The 18,740-nt window shown below is 36.1% G+C and overlaps 1 protein-coding gene across 1 annotated transcript in view; it reads left to right on the forward strand.

Annotated features, from left to right (window-relative positions):
- Positions 1-18,740, forward strand: part of PKHD1L1 (polycystic kidney and hepatic disease 1 (autosomal recessive)-like 1) — a 121,894-nt gene that overhangs the window by 11,436 nt on the left and 91,718 nt on the right. Inside the window, exons 5-14 of the mRNA XM_015566133.1 lie at positions 1,443-1,500; positions 2,589-2,682; positions 5,469-5,522; positions 6,053-6,126; positions 7,353-7,395; positions 10,160-10,230; positions 11,783-11,893; positions 13,299-13,388; positions 15,526-15,794; positions 17,068-17,159. Of these exons, the coding sequence (XP_015421619.1) occupies positions 1,443-1,500; positions 2,589-2,682; positions 5,469-5,522; positions 6,053-6,126; positions 7,353-7,395; positions 10,160-10,230; positions 11,783-11,893; positions 13,299-13,388; positions 15,526-15,794; positions 17,068-17,159 (956 nt within the window). The remainder of the gene's footprint in view (positions 1-1,442; positions 1,501-2,588; positions 2,683-5,468; positions 5,523-6,052; positions 6,127-7,352; positions 7,396-10,159; positions 10,231-11,782; positions 11,894-13,298; positions 13,389-15,525; positions 15,795-17,067; positions 17,160-18,740) is intronic.

Below are 18,740 nucleotides of genomic sequence, written 5' to 3' on the forward strand. Positions count from 1 at the left end.
CTGTGTTTCTGTAGATGGATTCTTAATCTATTTCTAGTCCATTTGTTTTCCTCTACATTACAGTAGTTCCCCCATTACCCATGGGGGTAAGTTCCAAGACCCCCAGTGGATGTTTGAAACTGCAGAGAATACTGATCCCCAATCAACTTCCTCAACTCTGCCAGAATTGTGGCAGCAGCTCCTTTATTGGCAAAAGCAATAATTTTTATATTTTTCAGTCCTAACCTATTCCTGGCTCTGTGTAACCATCCCTGACTTGCAGCAAATGGCTTGATGTCACTCAACGCAGGGGAATCCCTTGCTGAAGTCTTCCTATCATTTTTTTATTTCCTTACTAAATCGAGAACTTTAACCTTTTCACTAAAGGAAGTACTTTACAGTTTCTCTTTGGCATGTCCAAAGGGGCAGCTTCACTACTCTTGTGCTTGGGGCCATTTTTAAGTAAAATAACGATTATTTGAACACAAGCACTGTACACCATGACAGTCAATCTCATAACCAAGACAGAGCCAGAGGTGGTGGTTGAGTTCTTATCACACTGCCTCACTCTGACCTTGCTTCCGTTGTTGCATCTTCTTCTCTGACTCCGGCCATTCTCTCATCCTCTTCCATTTATAAGGACCCTTGTGATTACATGGAGCCCAGAGGGTGATAATCCCAAATCATCTCCCTCTTCTAAGATCAACACATTAGCAAATCATCTCCCTACATATATTAATTTAAACTAAGAAGAAAAACAGGTAATTTATGATAATCCCAAATCATCTCCCTCTTCTAAGATCAGCACATTAGCAACCTTAATTCCATCTGTACTATCTGCCATGTAACCTAACGTATTCACAGGTTTCGTAGATTAGAGGCATGGACATCTTCGGGGGGGGGGGGGGCATTATTCTGTCTGTCACAAAGCATTAGTTTCTATCACACCCATGGCCTCCTGGAATTCTGCTCTCTTCCAGTTCCCATTTGCTATCACAGTTCTTAAGATTTATGCCTGCACTGCTCCAAAAAAGTATCTTAAGCTCGCTTTGATGGACTTTTGCCAAGTTTTGCTTCATGTTTTTTGAAATATGCATTGATGTTTTCCTTCTTGGGCTTAAGCCAAAGTAGACTTTCTTTAATGTTATTCTACTGAATTCCTAAAGTCTTTATCAGAGAGTCTTATCACTGTGATTTGACTTACACCGATAACCGAACGATGCTTGAATTTTAAAATTGCAAGCTAGAGACATTTTGAAAGGAGAGAGGATTTTTAGGGGATAAGGAAAAGATCTTGAATAATCAGAATAATATCCTAAACTTTATTTAGATGTAACAAGGAATATTTTGATAGTGATCTTATGGATACTGTTTAAATAGAAATAATGTAAGAAGCAGAGATATTTCATAAAACTAGGAACAAATTAGAGATAAGACTGCTTAACGACAGTATTATTTTACAGGCAAAAGGTTTCAGAACTCCAACAATAAGGAGCATCACACCTTTATCTGGGACTCCAGGTCTGTTATATGGCAGCTGAAATATCTTTTTGGTTTGTGGTAATTAATTTACTTTTTAGTATGTAAAATTATTATATCTGAAAAATTATAAATAGCATTTTTCTGATTATACAATAAATGCCAATATTTTTTATAAAATGATATTCAGTGTCTGCATAAGAATCTATTTAATGTATTTAACTTTCCTCCTATTGGACATTTAACTGACTTTCCATGTTCATTATAATAACTATAGTTGTACCAGTTTATAACTCCAATAGGAATATATGAGAATGCCTTTTTCTGTAACCTTGACAATTCTATGTACAAATTTTCAAGTATTTATATGGAAAATGTAAATTTTAAAAAACATTTCTAATTTTTTAATTTATGTAATTAAGTTTACTTATATTTGCTGACTATTTGTATTTTTTCTTTTATAAATTACCTGTTTTTCTCCTTAGTTTAAATTAAATCTAGTCAACATTTTAGATTAGATTATGAGAATTATTTATATTTTAAGGATATTAACCATTTATATGTCATATATGTAGGGAATATTTTTTAATTTATCATTTGCTTTGAAAATTGATTAGCAGTTCTTCTGTCATTCAGTTGCTTTTAGTTTTTATTATCAAATCTGTAAACCTTAACCTTTGTTATTTCTTCTTAGTTTTTATGCTATAGAAGATTCCCAAATCCCAATTATATAAATATTACATAAATTTTCACCTACTTTTCAAGAGTTTTATTTTTTTATTTAATTCTTATTTCACCTAGGGTTGATTTTATTCTTTAGTATAAAGTAGGGACTCATTTATTTTTTTCCAGTTAAGTCACCCATGACTTCAGTGATATTTATTGAATAATTCATTCTGCCAGGAAGCACCTCTTTAATCTATAAATATTTGTAGATACTTCCTTAATACTATAGGTACTCATTAATGTTTTATTGTATTTATTGTTTTAGAACAATGCTAAGCTGTACTGGTGAGCATAAGTCATAAGTATTTGGATGCCCATTTTATTGAAAGACCTGCTAGCATTTTGGTAGTAAGTGTGTGGGCCTATGGGTAGATTTTCTTACAGAATTTTTTGTTTGTTTTTAGGTACACTAATAACAATCCAAGGCAGAATCTTCACTGATGTCTATGGAAGTAATACTGCACTAAGCTCAAATGGGAAAAATGTTAGGATTTTGAGGTAAATTATTGATGTGGGAACATATTCTTATAAGGTATAAACCCAAGATGATATTCCAGAAATAATGGGTCAAATTACATTAAAAACCACTGCAGTGGAATTAACCAGTGTTTTGTCAGCCATATTATAGGGAGAAAAAATAGACTGTTGGATGATGCGTTGACATGGAGACATCATTCTTTTCCTGTGATGGATTTTAGTAATAAAAGGCAGATGGAGGCAAGTGCCAGAGCAATTGAGTTTAAGTCACAGAACTTTATTACTAGGGAATTTTGTTACTTAATTTAACCGCCTCTTTTTGCACACATAAAAAACAAAAACAAAACCCCCCCATGAATCCTAAAGGTCCAAAGCTTAGTCAAGGTCAGGAGGAGACTGCAGGTCTGCTAACGTGCAGTTTGCCATGGTGTACAGAAGAGTGCTAAAGCTGGAAACCATCAATAACTTATCAACAAGCTTGAATTTGAATCCTGGTTCCTCCACTTACCAACTGTGGACCAGATGGTCATATTGTCTACATTTTGGACTGGAAACTAGCATTTTGATTAGAGTTCTCATCCTGTAGCATAGGTGGGTTATCCCAGTCCTGCCTTACAAGACTGAAAGTCTGTTCATTTCCTATCGAAGCAAGTACCGAATCAGTACCAGGGCTTTCAAGTGCTTCTGCTTGTTGAATACATATACCAAGTGGACAAATGGATAAATTAAACAATGTAGACAGCACACAGACATGTACATTGGCACATATAATTTTTGTAAAACATGCAATTCAAAAGGTTTTATTTACTAAATGAAATAAAGTTGATTTATCTGGCATTTTGTGAGGCATAACTCTCAAATAACCTTTGCATGAATCTATAATCTGGAAATGTTCATATTGATCCTTATATGTAAGAAAATAGGGACAGCTTAGCATAAATACAGATCTTGTTTGCTACTGTATAACAGTGTTACGAATGATTTCTAATTCTTAGATGGGATTTTCTAAATCATCCTTTTCCATAATACTGCCAAGAAATAGGAAGTTTAACTTTCTAAAAGAGATTCCTTTTCCCCCCCTGACTGTAGCTGAAGTTACTTCTGTTTAATACAAAGGAATGGATGGAAATTAGGTCATAAAATCACAGAATTACAGTCAGCAGGGACCTCAGAGGTCAGGCTACCCAGCCCTCACACTCTGGAAACCCTGAAGTACCATGTATAAATAAACATAGCAAGAATTTCACATCCCTATTCATAGGAGGAGAGGAGACCTTAGACCTGCATTTATCTCATTTCCACCACATTAATTGTGACAGTAGGGTTCCGAGGCACTTCACTGTGCCTGAATTCTATTAGCACGGAGCAGTGGACCGCGTACTGGGCAGGAAGGAAGGACATCGCAGTGCTCAAGCTGCTTCTGCTACTCACACGTCTTGTCGATTTGGCCAAATCTCCAAATCCAGACCAGGTACAAATTATAGAGGACATGCAAATGACTACAGTGATCTAGTGACTACCAAGGAGACTTAGATCCAAAAGATCAGATGAGTATTATCATAGACAGGCAAATGCAGACCAGTGTGGGAATTACTGGGTGGTTAAGAGCAAACAGGGAGCTGACTGCCTGAGTTTAGATTTTTGCTCTACCCTTACTGGTCACAGGCTTACGCAAGCTACTTAACCCTCCTGTCTCAGCCTCTTCATCTAGATAGTGACAGGATAATGGTTACCAGTTTATAAAAGGTTGCAAGGATTAAACATGGTAAGTGCCTATAAGTGTTTGCCAAAATTATTAGTTAGGTGCATGAGGCAGGGGATTAGAGGGAGGATATGAATCCATAAATCTATAATGGGTACAATAATTCAGGTTACTTTCTTTATAAACCTAATGTACTCACCAAATGAAAGGATTTGTAGGTTAAAGTATATTAAAAAGTTCAAAAAGGGGACATCTGTAGTATTTTTAACGATAAAGATACATTTTTTTGAAATGTTCAAAATTCTCTACAAACAGAAGTTCTTCTATTTTAAGTTCAGGTTTATGCCTGGCCTTATTTTGAGTCTGGGATTTGCTGTCACAGAAGCTGGGTGGTTTATTATGATGATGCCAAAAATACAATAGTAGTAGGTCTGGGATTTGCTGTCACAGAAGCTGAGTTATTATGATGATGCCAAAAATACAATAGTAGTCAGTAACCTGCAGGCCTCCAATAGCGTCAGGTTCTATCAGCCGTAAAGCAATTGGTTGACTTTATCAGCTGCAGAAATGCAAAGACAGTTGTTCTCTCTCTCCAGCCTTCCCCTGCTCCTTCTCAGTTTCTTATTCCCACTTCAACCTTACTGATGCTGTTAGATATTCTTTTCATCCTGATTACTCTGTTATGGATCTTCTTTAATTCCTGTAGTATGAAACTTACTGCAAAATTATGTTTCATTGAACCTCAGATGGAAGAGTTCCCATTATCTGTTTCTATGTTTTGTATTCCCATAGTGCTTATCACTTGCTAACACACCAAATATGTTCTGATTGTCATATTTATGGTCAGTCTCCCCAGTTAGAATGTCAGTCCCACAAGGCCAGGGATCTTTGTTTTTTGTTTTGTTTTGTTTTTTGCTGATGTGTTCCAGTACCTAGAGCAAGGACTGCAACATAAGAGGTGTTCAATGGATGTTTGTTGAATGACTAACTGATGGATAATGAGTGATAGAAAAAATACAAGGTGGCATTGAGTTGGTGGGAGGAGAGCATTTTGAAACAATTTATTAAACATAACTTGTTCTTTTCTAATAAAATATTTATACAGAGTGTATATTGGAGGAATGCCCTGTGAGCTTCTTATACCACAGTCTGATGATTTGTAAGTAATTCAAATAATTTTCTTTAGAAAAATAAATAGTAGATATAAACATACTAAGTTTAAAGAGTAAACTCTAGCAATATCACTTAGCTGAATGCTTTATAAAACAATATAACTGATAAATTTTATAGTAAATTAGCAAGAATTTATAAACTTAGTTATTACCTGATATCTCCCATTGTCTCCAGTATAGTATGATATTGACTTTTATTTAGATTATTATGAGAAAGATGTTTTGAGAAATATATTTTATCAAATAATTGTTTCACTTGGTAATATTTTAGACTTTAAGAAGGATATCATAGGGATAGTCAAATTAATTACACAAATTTCATTGTTCGATGAAGTCTTATTCAAATATCTTCAACCAAAGCTGGGAAATATTTTAATTTCACAGATATTATTTTTGTAGCAACAGTTTCTATCCGGATACTTATTATGAAATTCATAAGATGTTTTTAAGGGAGACACAATATTTTAAAATTTTAGTGTCAATGTACGCTTTGAAATTAACACATATATTTTATTAGGTATGGTTTAAAACTAGATCATCCAAGTGGAGACATGGGTTCTATGATTTGTAAGACGACTGGAACTTACATTGGTAAATGCTGATCATCATTCTTCATATTTCAGAAATGCCTGTTTTCTTGTTTTGTATTCTCCTGTAACATCAACTCTTTATGAAATGCTAGCATTTCCTCTTTTCCTTGGCTTCTTTTCAGTTTCCTGTAAGCATGTCTGAAATAAATTCCCTTTTTCCTAAGGTTTACATTTAAGGTAAGCTTCTTCAAATTTCTTTTTTCTTCTTCTTCTGTCATCCAGAAGATTGCTTGGCAGATTTAGCCATTTCACTCTGTTTTCGCCCCGTGCTCCATGTACTCCATATCCATAGACCTCTTAGTCTTTGAACGAGCTTCAGGTCCTTCTGTCTCAGGGCTTTTGTAAGCTTCCCATCCTGAGAACCTGTAGATATAAAAGCCTAAGGGACCATTACGACCAAATGACCAGAATGATGGTCGACCAGTCACTATGACGCAAACTGACCACCAGGGGCCAGATGCTCATTGCAGGAGCTGCCCCCTGGTGATTAGTGCGCTCCCACAGCCAACCTCCCGTGGCCCATCCCCCCGGCCGGCCAGCCGGCCAACCTTCCGTGGCCCCTCTCACGCCCCCCCCCACTCCCCTCCCCCTGGCCGGCCAACTTCCTGCACCCCTCTCCCCCAGGCTTGCCAAACTCCCAGGGTCCCTCCCCTCAGCTGGGTGGTCCCCCAATAGGCCAATCAGGCCTAGGGAACCCACCCGTGCATGAATTCGTGCACCGAGGCTCTAGTTTTAGATACCAGTAAAATGTCTTGTCTTAAAAAATAAATAAAAATCCTTCCCTGATCCCCTGCCTTACATTCTCAGAGTTCACACTCCTTTTTCTTGATACCTTTTTCATAATTTATAATTGCCTGATTGTGTCATTGCTCTCAACCAGCTGTATCCCTCACTAGCTAAGATGCTTTTAGGAGAAAGCAAACTGTGTGCTCACTCTCCATCTCCCAACCCCTGGCAGAATGTCCGACCCAATTAAATAGCTATTGAATGAATGGAAGAAATTTGGGGTCAATATGGTTACATATATTGTATATTATATATATATATTAAAATAGTAGGTGCTTCTTTAAGGTAGTTCTGTTGTCCTGTCTTTGAGGATTAATGGATGGTTGAATAATTACAGTTTCAATTTTAAATTTATTTCCTTTCAAATCAGCTTTATAATATATAGTTATTGTTCTCCTATGATTGGGAATTTAATTGATTGTGCATTTTAATTAATTCCAGGTCATCACAATGTCAGTTTCATCTTGGATAGTGATTATGGAAGGTAGGTCATTTTGTAAGTAATAATTTTCATAATTGATTAAACTGGGTAAATAAAATAAAAGAATATATTTACTTTGTGCTATAGATCCAGAGGTTAAAAAATTAATCATTTTCTTCCCACAAATTAACATTTTAGGGGTCTGTAGCTTCCTTTCACGCAGAGTTCTCTACCATGGCAGGATCACCCTATTCCTGGGTGCATTTGCAAATGTGTGGAGATATTTGTTGACTGACCCAGAAACTGGCCATGCTAATGGCCTTTGGTGGGCAGGACCAGGATGTGCCAAACCTAAACGAATTGTTCTGCCCAAAATGGCATAGCATCTTCAGATATGTACATAAATCACATTACCTACCCATCAAATACTAATACAGATGTATTAGATCAATAACAAGATTGGTCTGTTGATTTCATTGTTGTCTCTGATGAGAGACTCAATGATTAGAAGTTTGAAAGATGGCAGTATTACAACCAAAGTAGATGTTATACCTGGCGTATGCTCACAGACTGGAAGAGGATATTTGTTCCCTCATGCCTGGAACTGCAGTTGAGTTGGTGAGACCAGAACTATTATCATAGTATTTTGAGATCATCTAGTTCTAGACATCTTGAGGCAATAGGTTCATAACACAGCGATGCCTGTGCTGGACACTGTATTATAGACCAATATAGATTGGACCAAAAACCATGAAGAATGTTGTAATTCAGGGACAAACCAGAGTGGATGATATGTAAATGGTACTAAGATTTACCTTTGTGATTTACATGGGGCAAATAACTTAGTGTCCCATGAGTTAACTGTCATTTTCTTCAAGGACATGACATATTTACATAAGCTTGATAAAACAGGATAATAGGATTTTATTGAAAATGTGAGAAAGCCATGTTAGGAGCAATAATTATTGCGTTTTAAATGATTTCTTGAACTATATATGGTTCTTTTAAGCTCTCAATGTCATGTTCTTCACATGAGAAAAGTGAATTCTTATTTCTGAGACTTTGAAAGGTATTAATTGCCAAATCCATCATATGTCTCTCAGAGAAATAATTAGCCAAAAATAGAAGGTTTGAGTGATCAAGATTGAATGTGATTGATAAGTATACATAAATCAATATGCTGCATTAACATGCCCCCAAAATTTCAATTTAACAAAGCCAGCAAAATTTCACATAATTTAGGGAAATACCGCATAAAATGGTTGATTCTGTGATCTTGACATAATTTATTAACTCAAATTGCTGTCTTTTTATATCTTCTCAGAATTGATGAAATTATGTTTCTATATAAAGTAATCTTAGGAATTTAAGATAACTTAAAAATACAACATTCACTACATGAAAACCTATTTTTAAGATTATATGGCATTTTTTAATGCTAAAAATTTTTATAAATCATAAAATACATGCTTTACAAATTTTCAGAGGCATTTCCGAATACCAGATGATCTAATTAAGGGCCACTGGGGCCACCATTCTGTATTTCTTTTAATAGCCAACCTTCTTTCCTCTATTAACCAAGTACAAACAACAGCTGTTCCAAACTGATAAGGTTCAGATGAGGCTGCCTTAATTGAGAAATGCCTCGTCATTATCAGTAAATTACTGAAAATCACCTCGGTGTCATACCAAATAAATTACATTTCAATTTTATATCAGGAGGCAATTTCCCCACCAACTTAAGCAGAGTTAATTTTTCTGATGCTGGATCTGCCCGCAGGCAATATTGTTGGAACTAGCATCATTTCAGATGTTTAGGAAATCAACTGACAGGTTTATAACATAAAAATGTCAAAACCAGCATGCATTTCTTAAATAACCAGCATAAAATACTTCCAGGGACTCTTTAGTTATCAAATGCACATTGTAATGCCTGGGTTAGATTTAAAGGGAGTTCACTGTTGGTCTCAACCACAAGATTTGTGTTATCCTAGTAGATTTTAATTCATTGTATTCTAGTTAATTATGATGAATGGGTGTGAGTCTTAACATTTGAATTTTATAACTTTTCTAATTATGCATTTAACTGGGGTAATTAGGGAGCCACATTTAATTTCTAGAATCAGATTCTTTTCTTCCCCACACCTTCATGCTTACCTCTGGTGGACTGTGGTTCACTTGCTCTCATCCATTTTTACTCTCATGCAAATTAGTAGGTCTGGAGCCAGGGTTCTGGGCTCAACCTACCAGAGTTCAAATTCTCTACCTGCCACTTACTCTCTTTGTGAGCTAGTGTAAGACAAGTAAATTCTCTGAGTTTTGCCTACCTTGTGGGGTTGATATAAAGAATAAATGGCTCAATAAATTAAAATATTTTTTTAAATTCGTAACTGCTTAAATCTCTTAGCTTGATACCTGATAAGTGTTTAATAATGTTAGTTATCATGACACTAAGTGGGCTGGCTATAAGAGAAAGAGAGAGGGGGGGGGTGGGTGGGGCAGCCGAAGAGCACAGCCTTTATAAAAGGTAATCCTCCTGTTTTTTATGGTGATATAAATTTTTACTTTATTGGGTTATAATTTGCATATAATAAAATGCACATATTTTAGGGATGCAGTTCAGTAAGCCCTGACAAAGGATATTTGTGTAGCATTCATATACTTCTACTGTTGTGTAAACAAAAACGAAATCAAGATACAGAACCTAACCTTCCCTAAAATTTCTATCCAGTTCCTTTGCAAATTATAACACAATTTATATTACTAATAATTTTTTCCTAAAAGTTTGTATTTAAAGTAAGAGTTTTTGAACTTTTTTTTTAAACAGGAGTTTCCCAGAAAAAATGGCATATTTTGTTTCCTCTCTGAATAAAATTTCAATGTTTCAAACATATGCAGGTATGTGATCTTTCAGTGTGTGTGTATGTGTGTGTGTGTGTGTGTGTGTGTGTAGAGTGACTAGGAAAGAAAAAAATACATATATATATATATTTCATTTTATTAAATCAAAGACAATACTGACTTAAGGTGTGCTATTTTATTTCATGTACTTCTATGAAGTAAAACCACCTGACACAGAGAGTCAAGTCTAATAGGAAGCCCTGGCATTAAACTAGGGCCCTGAAGACTACATTCCTAGTGTAAGGTGGCCTGGTAAATAAACCCAATTGCACCGAAAGAGACAGAAGGGAAACTTGCATATCTTCACTTTGGCTGCCGATTGAAGGAGGAAAAAAAATTCTGCTGTCAGTTTAAATCACAAGCCAGATATATGCTCTCAGTGTGTCTAAAAGGATCCTCAAGCCTATTACAATTTATTTTAATTTACACAGGTCTCAGGTTGGTAGTATTCCTAGGAGAGTGTCAGAAGCAAACACAAGTCTTCTTGAAAGAATTTACTCCCAGCTCAGGAGTGATGGAATTGGCATATTCAGGTTTCATAGATGTTCAATGTGAAAGAAATGTGCCTTGGAGTCAATCAAATATGATATACTTTATATTTTTATGGAAATTTATTTAATGTGAAGTTCGTATGTGAAACTGAAAGGTTCGGCTTTGGGCTGGGGTCACACAGAACCGACTCAAGGCTCTCAAGGCTCAGTGTAATCAAAATGATATCTATTCAAGGCACCTGGGGCAGGCAGACTAAATCTGAGAAAGAAATCAGTGGCAAATGGGGAGGGATACATAAGACTTTGATAGAACTAATAAGAATACATTTTAAAAATATATTTTTATTGATTTCAGAGAGGAAGGAAGAGGGGAAAGATATAGAAACATCAGTGATGAGAGAGAAACACTGATGGGCTGCATCCTGCAAGCCCCTTACTGGCGACTGAGCCCACAACCCAGGCATGTGCCCTGACTAGGAGTCAAACCGTGACCTCCTGTTTCATAGGTCGACACTCAACCACCGAGACACACCAGCAGGGCAAGAATACATTTTAATAAGAATCTATCATATGTCATGCACTGGGCTCTTTTAACAATGTAGCTAAAACTTTTCTATATAAACCACAAGAATTCCAATCAGAGTTAATGTATTACTACATAAAAAATTATAACATTCATGCTTCAAGAGCATAAGGAAGATGAGGCTCTTCTCCTGTCTTCCTGTGTTTTCTTTTGGAATCAAACATCCATGCTCAGCCCAGGTTTTCCTTACTTCCTGGGTCCTCCCAGTACTCGTGTCTCCTTCGCATCAATCTCCACAAAAGCCTGGTCCCTGGGAGATGCAGGTCTCTATGAAGGCCATGTTTATTGTCCTCTTCAGGGCTGCATCAGAGACAAAATAACGAAACACCCAATTCATTTATTCGGTGATGCAAAACCTACACTAGGTGCTATGGCTACAGGCAACTTAGAAAAATTTTTAAAAGCAAGCATTTGGGTTTATGTGGAATGTTTATGACATTTTAGTTCATATGCTTCTCCTCCTCCTCCTCTCCAGAGATCACTATGATTTCACCTTCACAAGGAAGCATTCAAGGTGGCACCACGCTAACAATAAGTGGACGGTTCTTTGATCAAACAGATTTCCCAGTGAGAGTTCTAGTTGGAGGTATTTTTCATCACTTTTATTATATTACTTTTTAAGAACCAATTCTGCCTTTTTCTTTAATAATTTGTAAGAAGAAGAAGAGTCCTTTCTCAATTAACATCTTAAATTTAAAGCTGCCATCCATAAATCCCTTGCCATACTTATAGACACACCTACCCTCTGTTTAATGAATCCTTAAAGGTCATTCTTGAACTGTTGTTACTTCTCAATGGGTTGGCTAAATATGAGTAAATTTAAAGTAGTACTTGTGGATACTCTCCTCATGACCCTTCTCAGATACTGCGCCTTGTCTGGACATCAGCAATTACTGATGATATTGGCCTTGGAAAGAGCATTAATTGATATAAGTGGTCACAAATGTACGTAGGGGTTGGTTCTCTGGTTATGCCTCACTTGAATGTGTCTAGTCTTGATCTGTTCAGAGGTAGGGAGCTATGCAGCTCAAAAGGGAGGTCAGGATGAATATAATAATGGGGATCTTACCACTCAGCTGTAGTGACCTAAGCTACCTCGATGAGCAGGAGAAAGGATGTCTGCCTATGCTACTGGCCCATACTTTCTCAGATACAGGCCTCTGCTCAGATGTTTTCTACTTTGAAGGGATTTCCTCATAAGCCAGCCAAAATGTGATTTCAAGAAGAAAATGAATATAAAGTAACCTCCTCTAACATTTACACAATATCGTTCCTATCTCTGTGAATTATTTCTGGTTACTTGTATAAATATTAAAATCTAGGCCACAGATTTTACAGCTTTCTATATGTTATTCTGATTTTTTTAAATATAAGTATGTTTTGAATATTAAAACCAGGGACATTATTTTAAATTTTTATAATGTGTTTTATGATCTGATGTTATACAGTTGATATGCAAATATAACATGTAATTTTTATGATACTTCTTTGCTGTTAATGTGATAGCCAGATTTGAGATTTTGAATCCTCAATAATTTCTCGAAAGTAATGATTTGAAAATACCATTTACAAATTATTATCCCTTTTGTTTTCATTTGAAGAACTTGGACCAAAGCACTTTTTACTTTAACCTAAGAGGACTGAGGTCACCTGTTTTTATAAATTGGGAACATCATGGGTTTATTCAGCAAATTTTCTTCACTGATCAAAATATAAAGCTTCACTTTGGACACAGAATTATATTGTGATATAACTTTTATCCAATTTTTAATTTTGTTTTTCAGAGATTATGCAATTTTTTTACTTAGACTTGTAATATTTTGCCAAGACAATGTTGCCTTATGAAAGTGTGACAACTAATGGGTGATAAACTTTAATGAAGGCCCCCACGCTTTGCCCCTGGCTTGGGCTAGTTTGTTTTAATTGGAAAAGTGCTTCAGGACAGGCTGATGTATTTACATTCTGAAGCTCTGTACCTTGCTTCTCTGTAGGTGAAGCCTGTGATGTTTTGAATGTCACAGAAAATACTATATGTTGCAAGACATCCCCTAAGCCTGATATTCTCAGAACTGTACATCCAGGTAAGTTACCAGAAGAAATGGCCATTTCTGCACTTGTTTAGGAAGACTATTATCGGTGTATGTCATTAGTGCCTTAGTCCGTTTGGTCTGCTATTACAGAATGCCATAAGACTAGGAAGCTTATAAACAACAAATATATATTTCCTATAGTTCTGGGGGCTGAAAAGTCCAAGATCATGGTACTGGCAGATTAGGCGTCTGGTGACAACTGCTTGCTCATAGATGGCTCCTTCTTGGGGCTAGGGAGCTCAGTGGGGTCTCTTTTAGAAGGGCACTAATCCCATTTTTGAGGGCTCCACCCTCATGACCTGCTCAAGGATTGCACCTCCTTTTTGGACAAAACCAGATCCTCCTATTACCATTACATTGGGCATTAAGTTGCAGTATATGAGTTTTGGAGGAACATAGCCAGCCTACAGCAATTAGTAAAAAAAAATTATTTGCACTTTTTAGAATTTGTAGTTAGAATTATAATACATTTCTTCCTAGTTTTTTTCTTTACACTTTCTGGATTAGGAAATATTTGTATTAAAATAGCTACATCAAGGCTGCACCAGTGGAAGTAAACCTGCCCTAAATCCCTCGGACAGCCTACTAAAAACAGTCATCTCTTTTGATAGAGTACCCTGCTGCCTTTATCTCAGTTTAGATGACGATTACTAAATGTTGGTACAGACTACATGGTAACTTAAATTATGCCTTTCCCTGGGTAAAAAAATAAATGGCAGAATTTAATCCTGCCTTGCCCAGAATGATTTAGGTATGATAACGGAAGGAGAGAAATGGAACTCAAAATTCTTTATAGACTTTCACCTGTGACCCAGTGAGCATGCAGCTGATGGCCTTGAAGTCGCTGTCATTCCACTGAGATTCTGGGCATGTGTTTGAGTGGGCTGTGTATTTTGTGTGTACAGTGAAATCAGTTCATAACTACATCAGTGGCTGGTATTTGAAGCCAAATAAATTCTGTTTACCAACCTCTTAAATTTCTTTGCTTTGAATGATATTAGAAAAATGACCAATTTAAGAAAAGAATTTTGATATTTATAATTGATAATGCCAAAGAAAATGACATATATCAGAGAATGAAGTCCTAAGCTTTTCTCTAAATAAACTCAGTAAAAGAGGAGTAGCCATTATTTTCCACATCCAGACACTCTACCCAAGCTCGAGGCTGCTGGAGGAAGTCAGGAGCCCTATTGTTGTTGTGTAGGAAGAAAGAAAGAGTTCAATGACTTATTTTTTGGTGAGAAAAAACTTAATCATAAGGTTTATGGCAAATGTAGATACACCTTAAGGAGAATTTTCTCTCTGGTTCTGTCCAAAAAGGGGAGATGAAATCCTTTTAACAAGTGATGTTAAAAAAATATATAAAAATAAAAAATTCTGACAAATCTTAAAGCCAACAGTATCTGTTCTTTGATTGGCTGTAAGGTATTGATTAATGTTTTGATACAGAGAATAATCAAGGCACAGACTTGGTGGTCAAATGGTCTGAACCTTCAAGTTTTTAGACTTAACTATAAAAGCAGCATCAGTCATTTCATAGGTAATTATTATGTTATCTTTTTAAATATATTTTTGTTGATTTCAGAGAGAAAGGGAGAGGGAGAGGGAGAGATAGAAACATCAATAATGAGAGAGAATCATTGATTGGCTGCCTCCTGCATGCCCCACAATGAGGATCAAGCCCACAACCCAGGCATGTGCCCTGACCGTGAATTGAACCGTGACCTCCTGGTTCACAGGTGGACACTCAATCACTGAGCCACACCAGCCAGTCTATATTGTTATCTCACGTAAAACATAAGTACCAAATATTTTATATGTTACATATGTAAAAATATATTGCATATCTCTTATAATCTAATCCCCACAGCATCCATACAAATAGTAGATTACTCCCATTTTACATATGTGGAACCTGAGATGCAGAGAAGTGAAGTCATAATAAATTGCAGATGGTCTTAACAGCACTATATCCTTTAGATACAGGAACATGTGGTAACTGTTTTAATTACACACATGTTGTAAAAATATGAGTTGAAATAGAACATCTATAACCACACCCAAACAGAAGGCCATTCAGACACCATATCAAAATTCTGATGAAAGGCTTCTTTTATTTTATGTTCAGGTGGGAGAGGTCTTAAGCTTGAGGTATGGAATAATAGTCGGCCAGTGCATCTTGAAGAGATACTTGAATACACTGAAAAGACGCCAGGCTACATGGGTGCCAGTTGGGTAGATTCAGCTTCCTATATTTGGCCCGTGGAGCAAGACACATTTGTAGCACGCTTCAGTGGATTTTTGGTGGCTCCGGATTCTGATGTTTATAGATTCTACATCAAAGGTGATGACCGCTATGCAATTTATTTCAGCCAGACTGGGCTTCCAGAAGATAAGGTAGGAGAGACAAAGGTAATCTTTGATATAATTAAAACAATATATATGATAATCTTTATATGTAATCTATATAATTTATTGTAAGCCAATAAATTATATTAAAGAATTCATGGCATATTTTTTCATGTGGCTGGATTCTTGGCTATTTTTAACATGTGTATTATGAACTACCTATAAAGTTATTATAGAGAATCCATTATCTAAAATAAAATGCTCTCCCATACCTAAATTTTCTCTTTCATGGGAAAAACACGTATGAGTCCTTTACAATTGAAATTCGTTTTTATTATGAAGGAATTATAACTATAACAGAGAAAATTTTGGAAAAGAATAAAAACTATTTTGCCATACTTTTAGTCACTTGTGAAATTTAAATTTGTCATTTCATTATATCTCTGTTTTGTTCTTTACATAAATAGGATAGTGCATCCAATTTCATAGTCCTCTTTTGTCATGCATTAGTATGTCAACATGTTATTAAATAATTTATATAACACCATCTTAATGACTGAATAGTATGTTATTGCATGGTTTTACTAAGCTTAGGTTACTCTCTCCATACTGGTAAGTGCCTTACTTTTGATTTTTATGACCACAAATAATATCTTATCAAACATGTGTCATGAAATTATTCTGTATTTTAGATTGCTCCCTAAGGTAATTTCATAAGTGTGAAACTATTAGATCAAATCAAAAGAACATTTTATGACTCAATATGTATGCAAAGATCATCCAACTGCTCACATGATGTATATGCTACCTGTGATATATGAATTCCAATTTTATCATAGCTTTCCAGTATGCTTCCTCCAAAAATGGTATAGTTATTCCCAATGGGAACCCACAGCCTTCTCATTTTAGGATGCAGACCCACTTAGTGATCTTTCAGACATATTTTAATGATCTCATTTGGATTAAATCCCTTGAAGTTCTCTTCAGAGCAAAAGAACATTTTATTAGACAATCAAAGCCGTTCTCCTGCTGCGTGTCTATTTTCTCTTGCAGTTTTAATTGTGGAAAAGCTGTGGTCTGTGCAGTATGTTTGGTATAGCGGGGCTGATGTTAGGGCAAAAGAAATGAAATGAGCTTTGGTAATTATTTAAATTCCATTTAATCATGGGTAACAGTTCTTAGAAAAAAATATAAAGTAGCTTCACATTTTTCTAGTCATAAAAGTGCAAAGACTTACCGAAGTAATAAATAGTAAGTGCTGAAAAGGTTTACTAATATTCTCTCTCTCCATCTCTTCCTCCCCCTCTCCCTTTGGAATAAGATAAGGATTGCATATCATTCTTCCAATGCCAACAGCTATTTTTCCAGTCCAACACAAAGATCCGATGACATTCATCTTCAGAAAGGAAAAGAGTAAGGTTTTTTCTTTAAATTACTGTGTGGTATTTAAAAATTATAAGTTTGTGTCTAAATATATTTTCAATTTATTTTTATTGGTGAAAGTGATATTAGTTTACTGGCTTAATTTGTAATTGGTTAGCCTCTGTAGTTTTAATAAATTTCGTTTTATATTCGAAGTATATTGGCATTACGATAATCAGGGAAATTTGACAACTAAATGATCCCTGTTGCTGAAATTATAACTTTGTGAGATATACTTAGTTCCATCTTTATTTTTTCACTAAGACCATTCAGTCTATCAGGCCATCGAATTTCTCTGCTTCTACAGAAACCTGAGCTCTTGAATATTGCTAGGAAAAAATTACAAAACCACATGATTGGTGCCATAGTTAACACATATTTGTTATTCAATCATTTATTCAAGATCCTGGGCCAGGTATTGGAAATTTAATACAAAGGATATCAAAATACACTGCCTGTTCTTAAGAAGTATATCACTTAGTGTTCAAAGGTCGAGTGCAGAGAGAAGATGAAGGTACTATTCAAAGAGCAGATAATGTCATTCAAAAAAATCATTCAAGATTCCTAGAAAACAGGGAGATAAAATGCATGATATATTTAAAATAGCTAAGTTACATGAAGAACATCAAGAGATTCATTGAGATCATTTTCCATTTATCACTTGTATCTGTTAGCATTTGCTGCATAAGAAACCACTCCCCAAACTTGAGTAGCTTGAAGCAACCCAATTTTGTGATTGGCTGGGCAGTTCTTTTGGTGCCGGCTGCTTTAGTTGGGGATTGATGGCATAGGATGGCTTCGCTTACATATCTGGAGCCTCACTTAATGCACTTGGAATTAGTTAACCCAGATGTTCCCCTCCACATGGTCTCTGATCTTCCAGGAGATTATAGCCCAGACTTGTCGCAATGATTGAATGGCTCCCCAGCAGGAAAGAGGGCAATTCCTAATGCACATTTACTTTTCAAGACTCTCTGTCACATTTCCTAGTATCCCATCAGCCAAAGCAATTGGCCAAACATAGATTGAAGGATGAAAAAATAGATTTCACTTCTTGCTGGGTGGAGTTTTATTTATTGATTTATTATTCTACCATATCACCCTTCTAGACATTGATGAGATTTGGCTCCTAGGCAGCACCATGAAGATCTGGTGGAGCTGGACAGAGGGTAGGGATCACTGGTCTGGGAGCAATCACACAGTGTTCTCCCTGAGGTCTTGGCCACAGTGATATGTGGAAAGCAATTCCATTCTTTTTCTCCTCCTCCTTCTACCTTCACTTCTTTACATTCCTAAACATTTCCTTTTTAAACCAAGATCACTGGACCATTTCAGGGAAAATGGAGTACCTAATTAATCCCTGCAGCTCCTCAGTGTCAATTCACCTGCAGGCTTTGCCTTGGCCTTGGAAAATGAGTTCAGTTTACCAGCTTGGCAGGAACACAGGGCTCGCTTGAAAGCGACTCCAAATGCATCTGCTGCCTGGTCTCTGTGCTCCTGCGACACTAGCTTGGAATTTACACACTGCGCTCAGCATGGTGGCTGTGAATTCTGAGACTGAGGCCACGCTAG

This window comes from Myotis davidii, unplaced genomic scaffold, assembly GCF_000327345.1.
Source record: "Myotis davidii unplaced genomic scaffold, ASM32734v1 scaffold1012, whole genome shotgun sequence".
In the NCBI taxonomy this organism is placed as follows: domain Eukaryota; kingdom Metazoa; phylum Chordata; class Mammalia; order Chiroptera; family Vespertilionidae; genus Myotis; species Myotis davidii.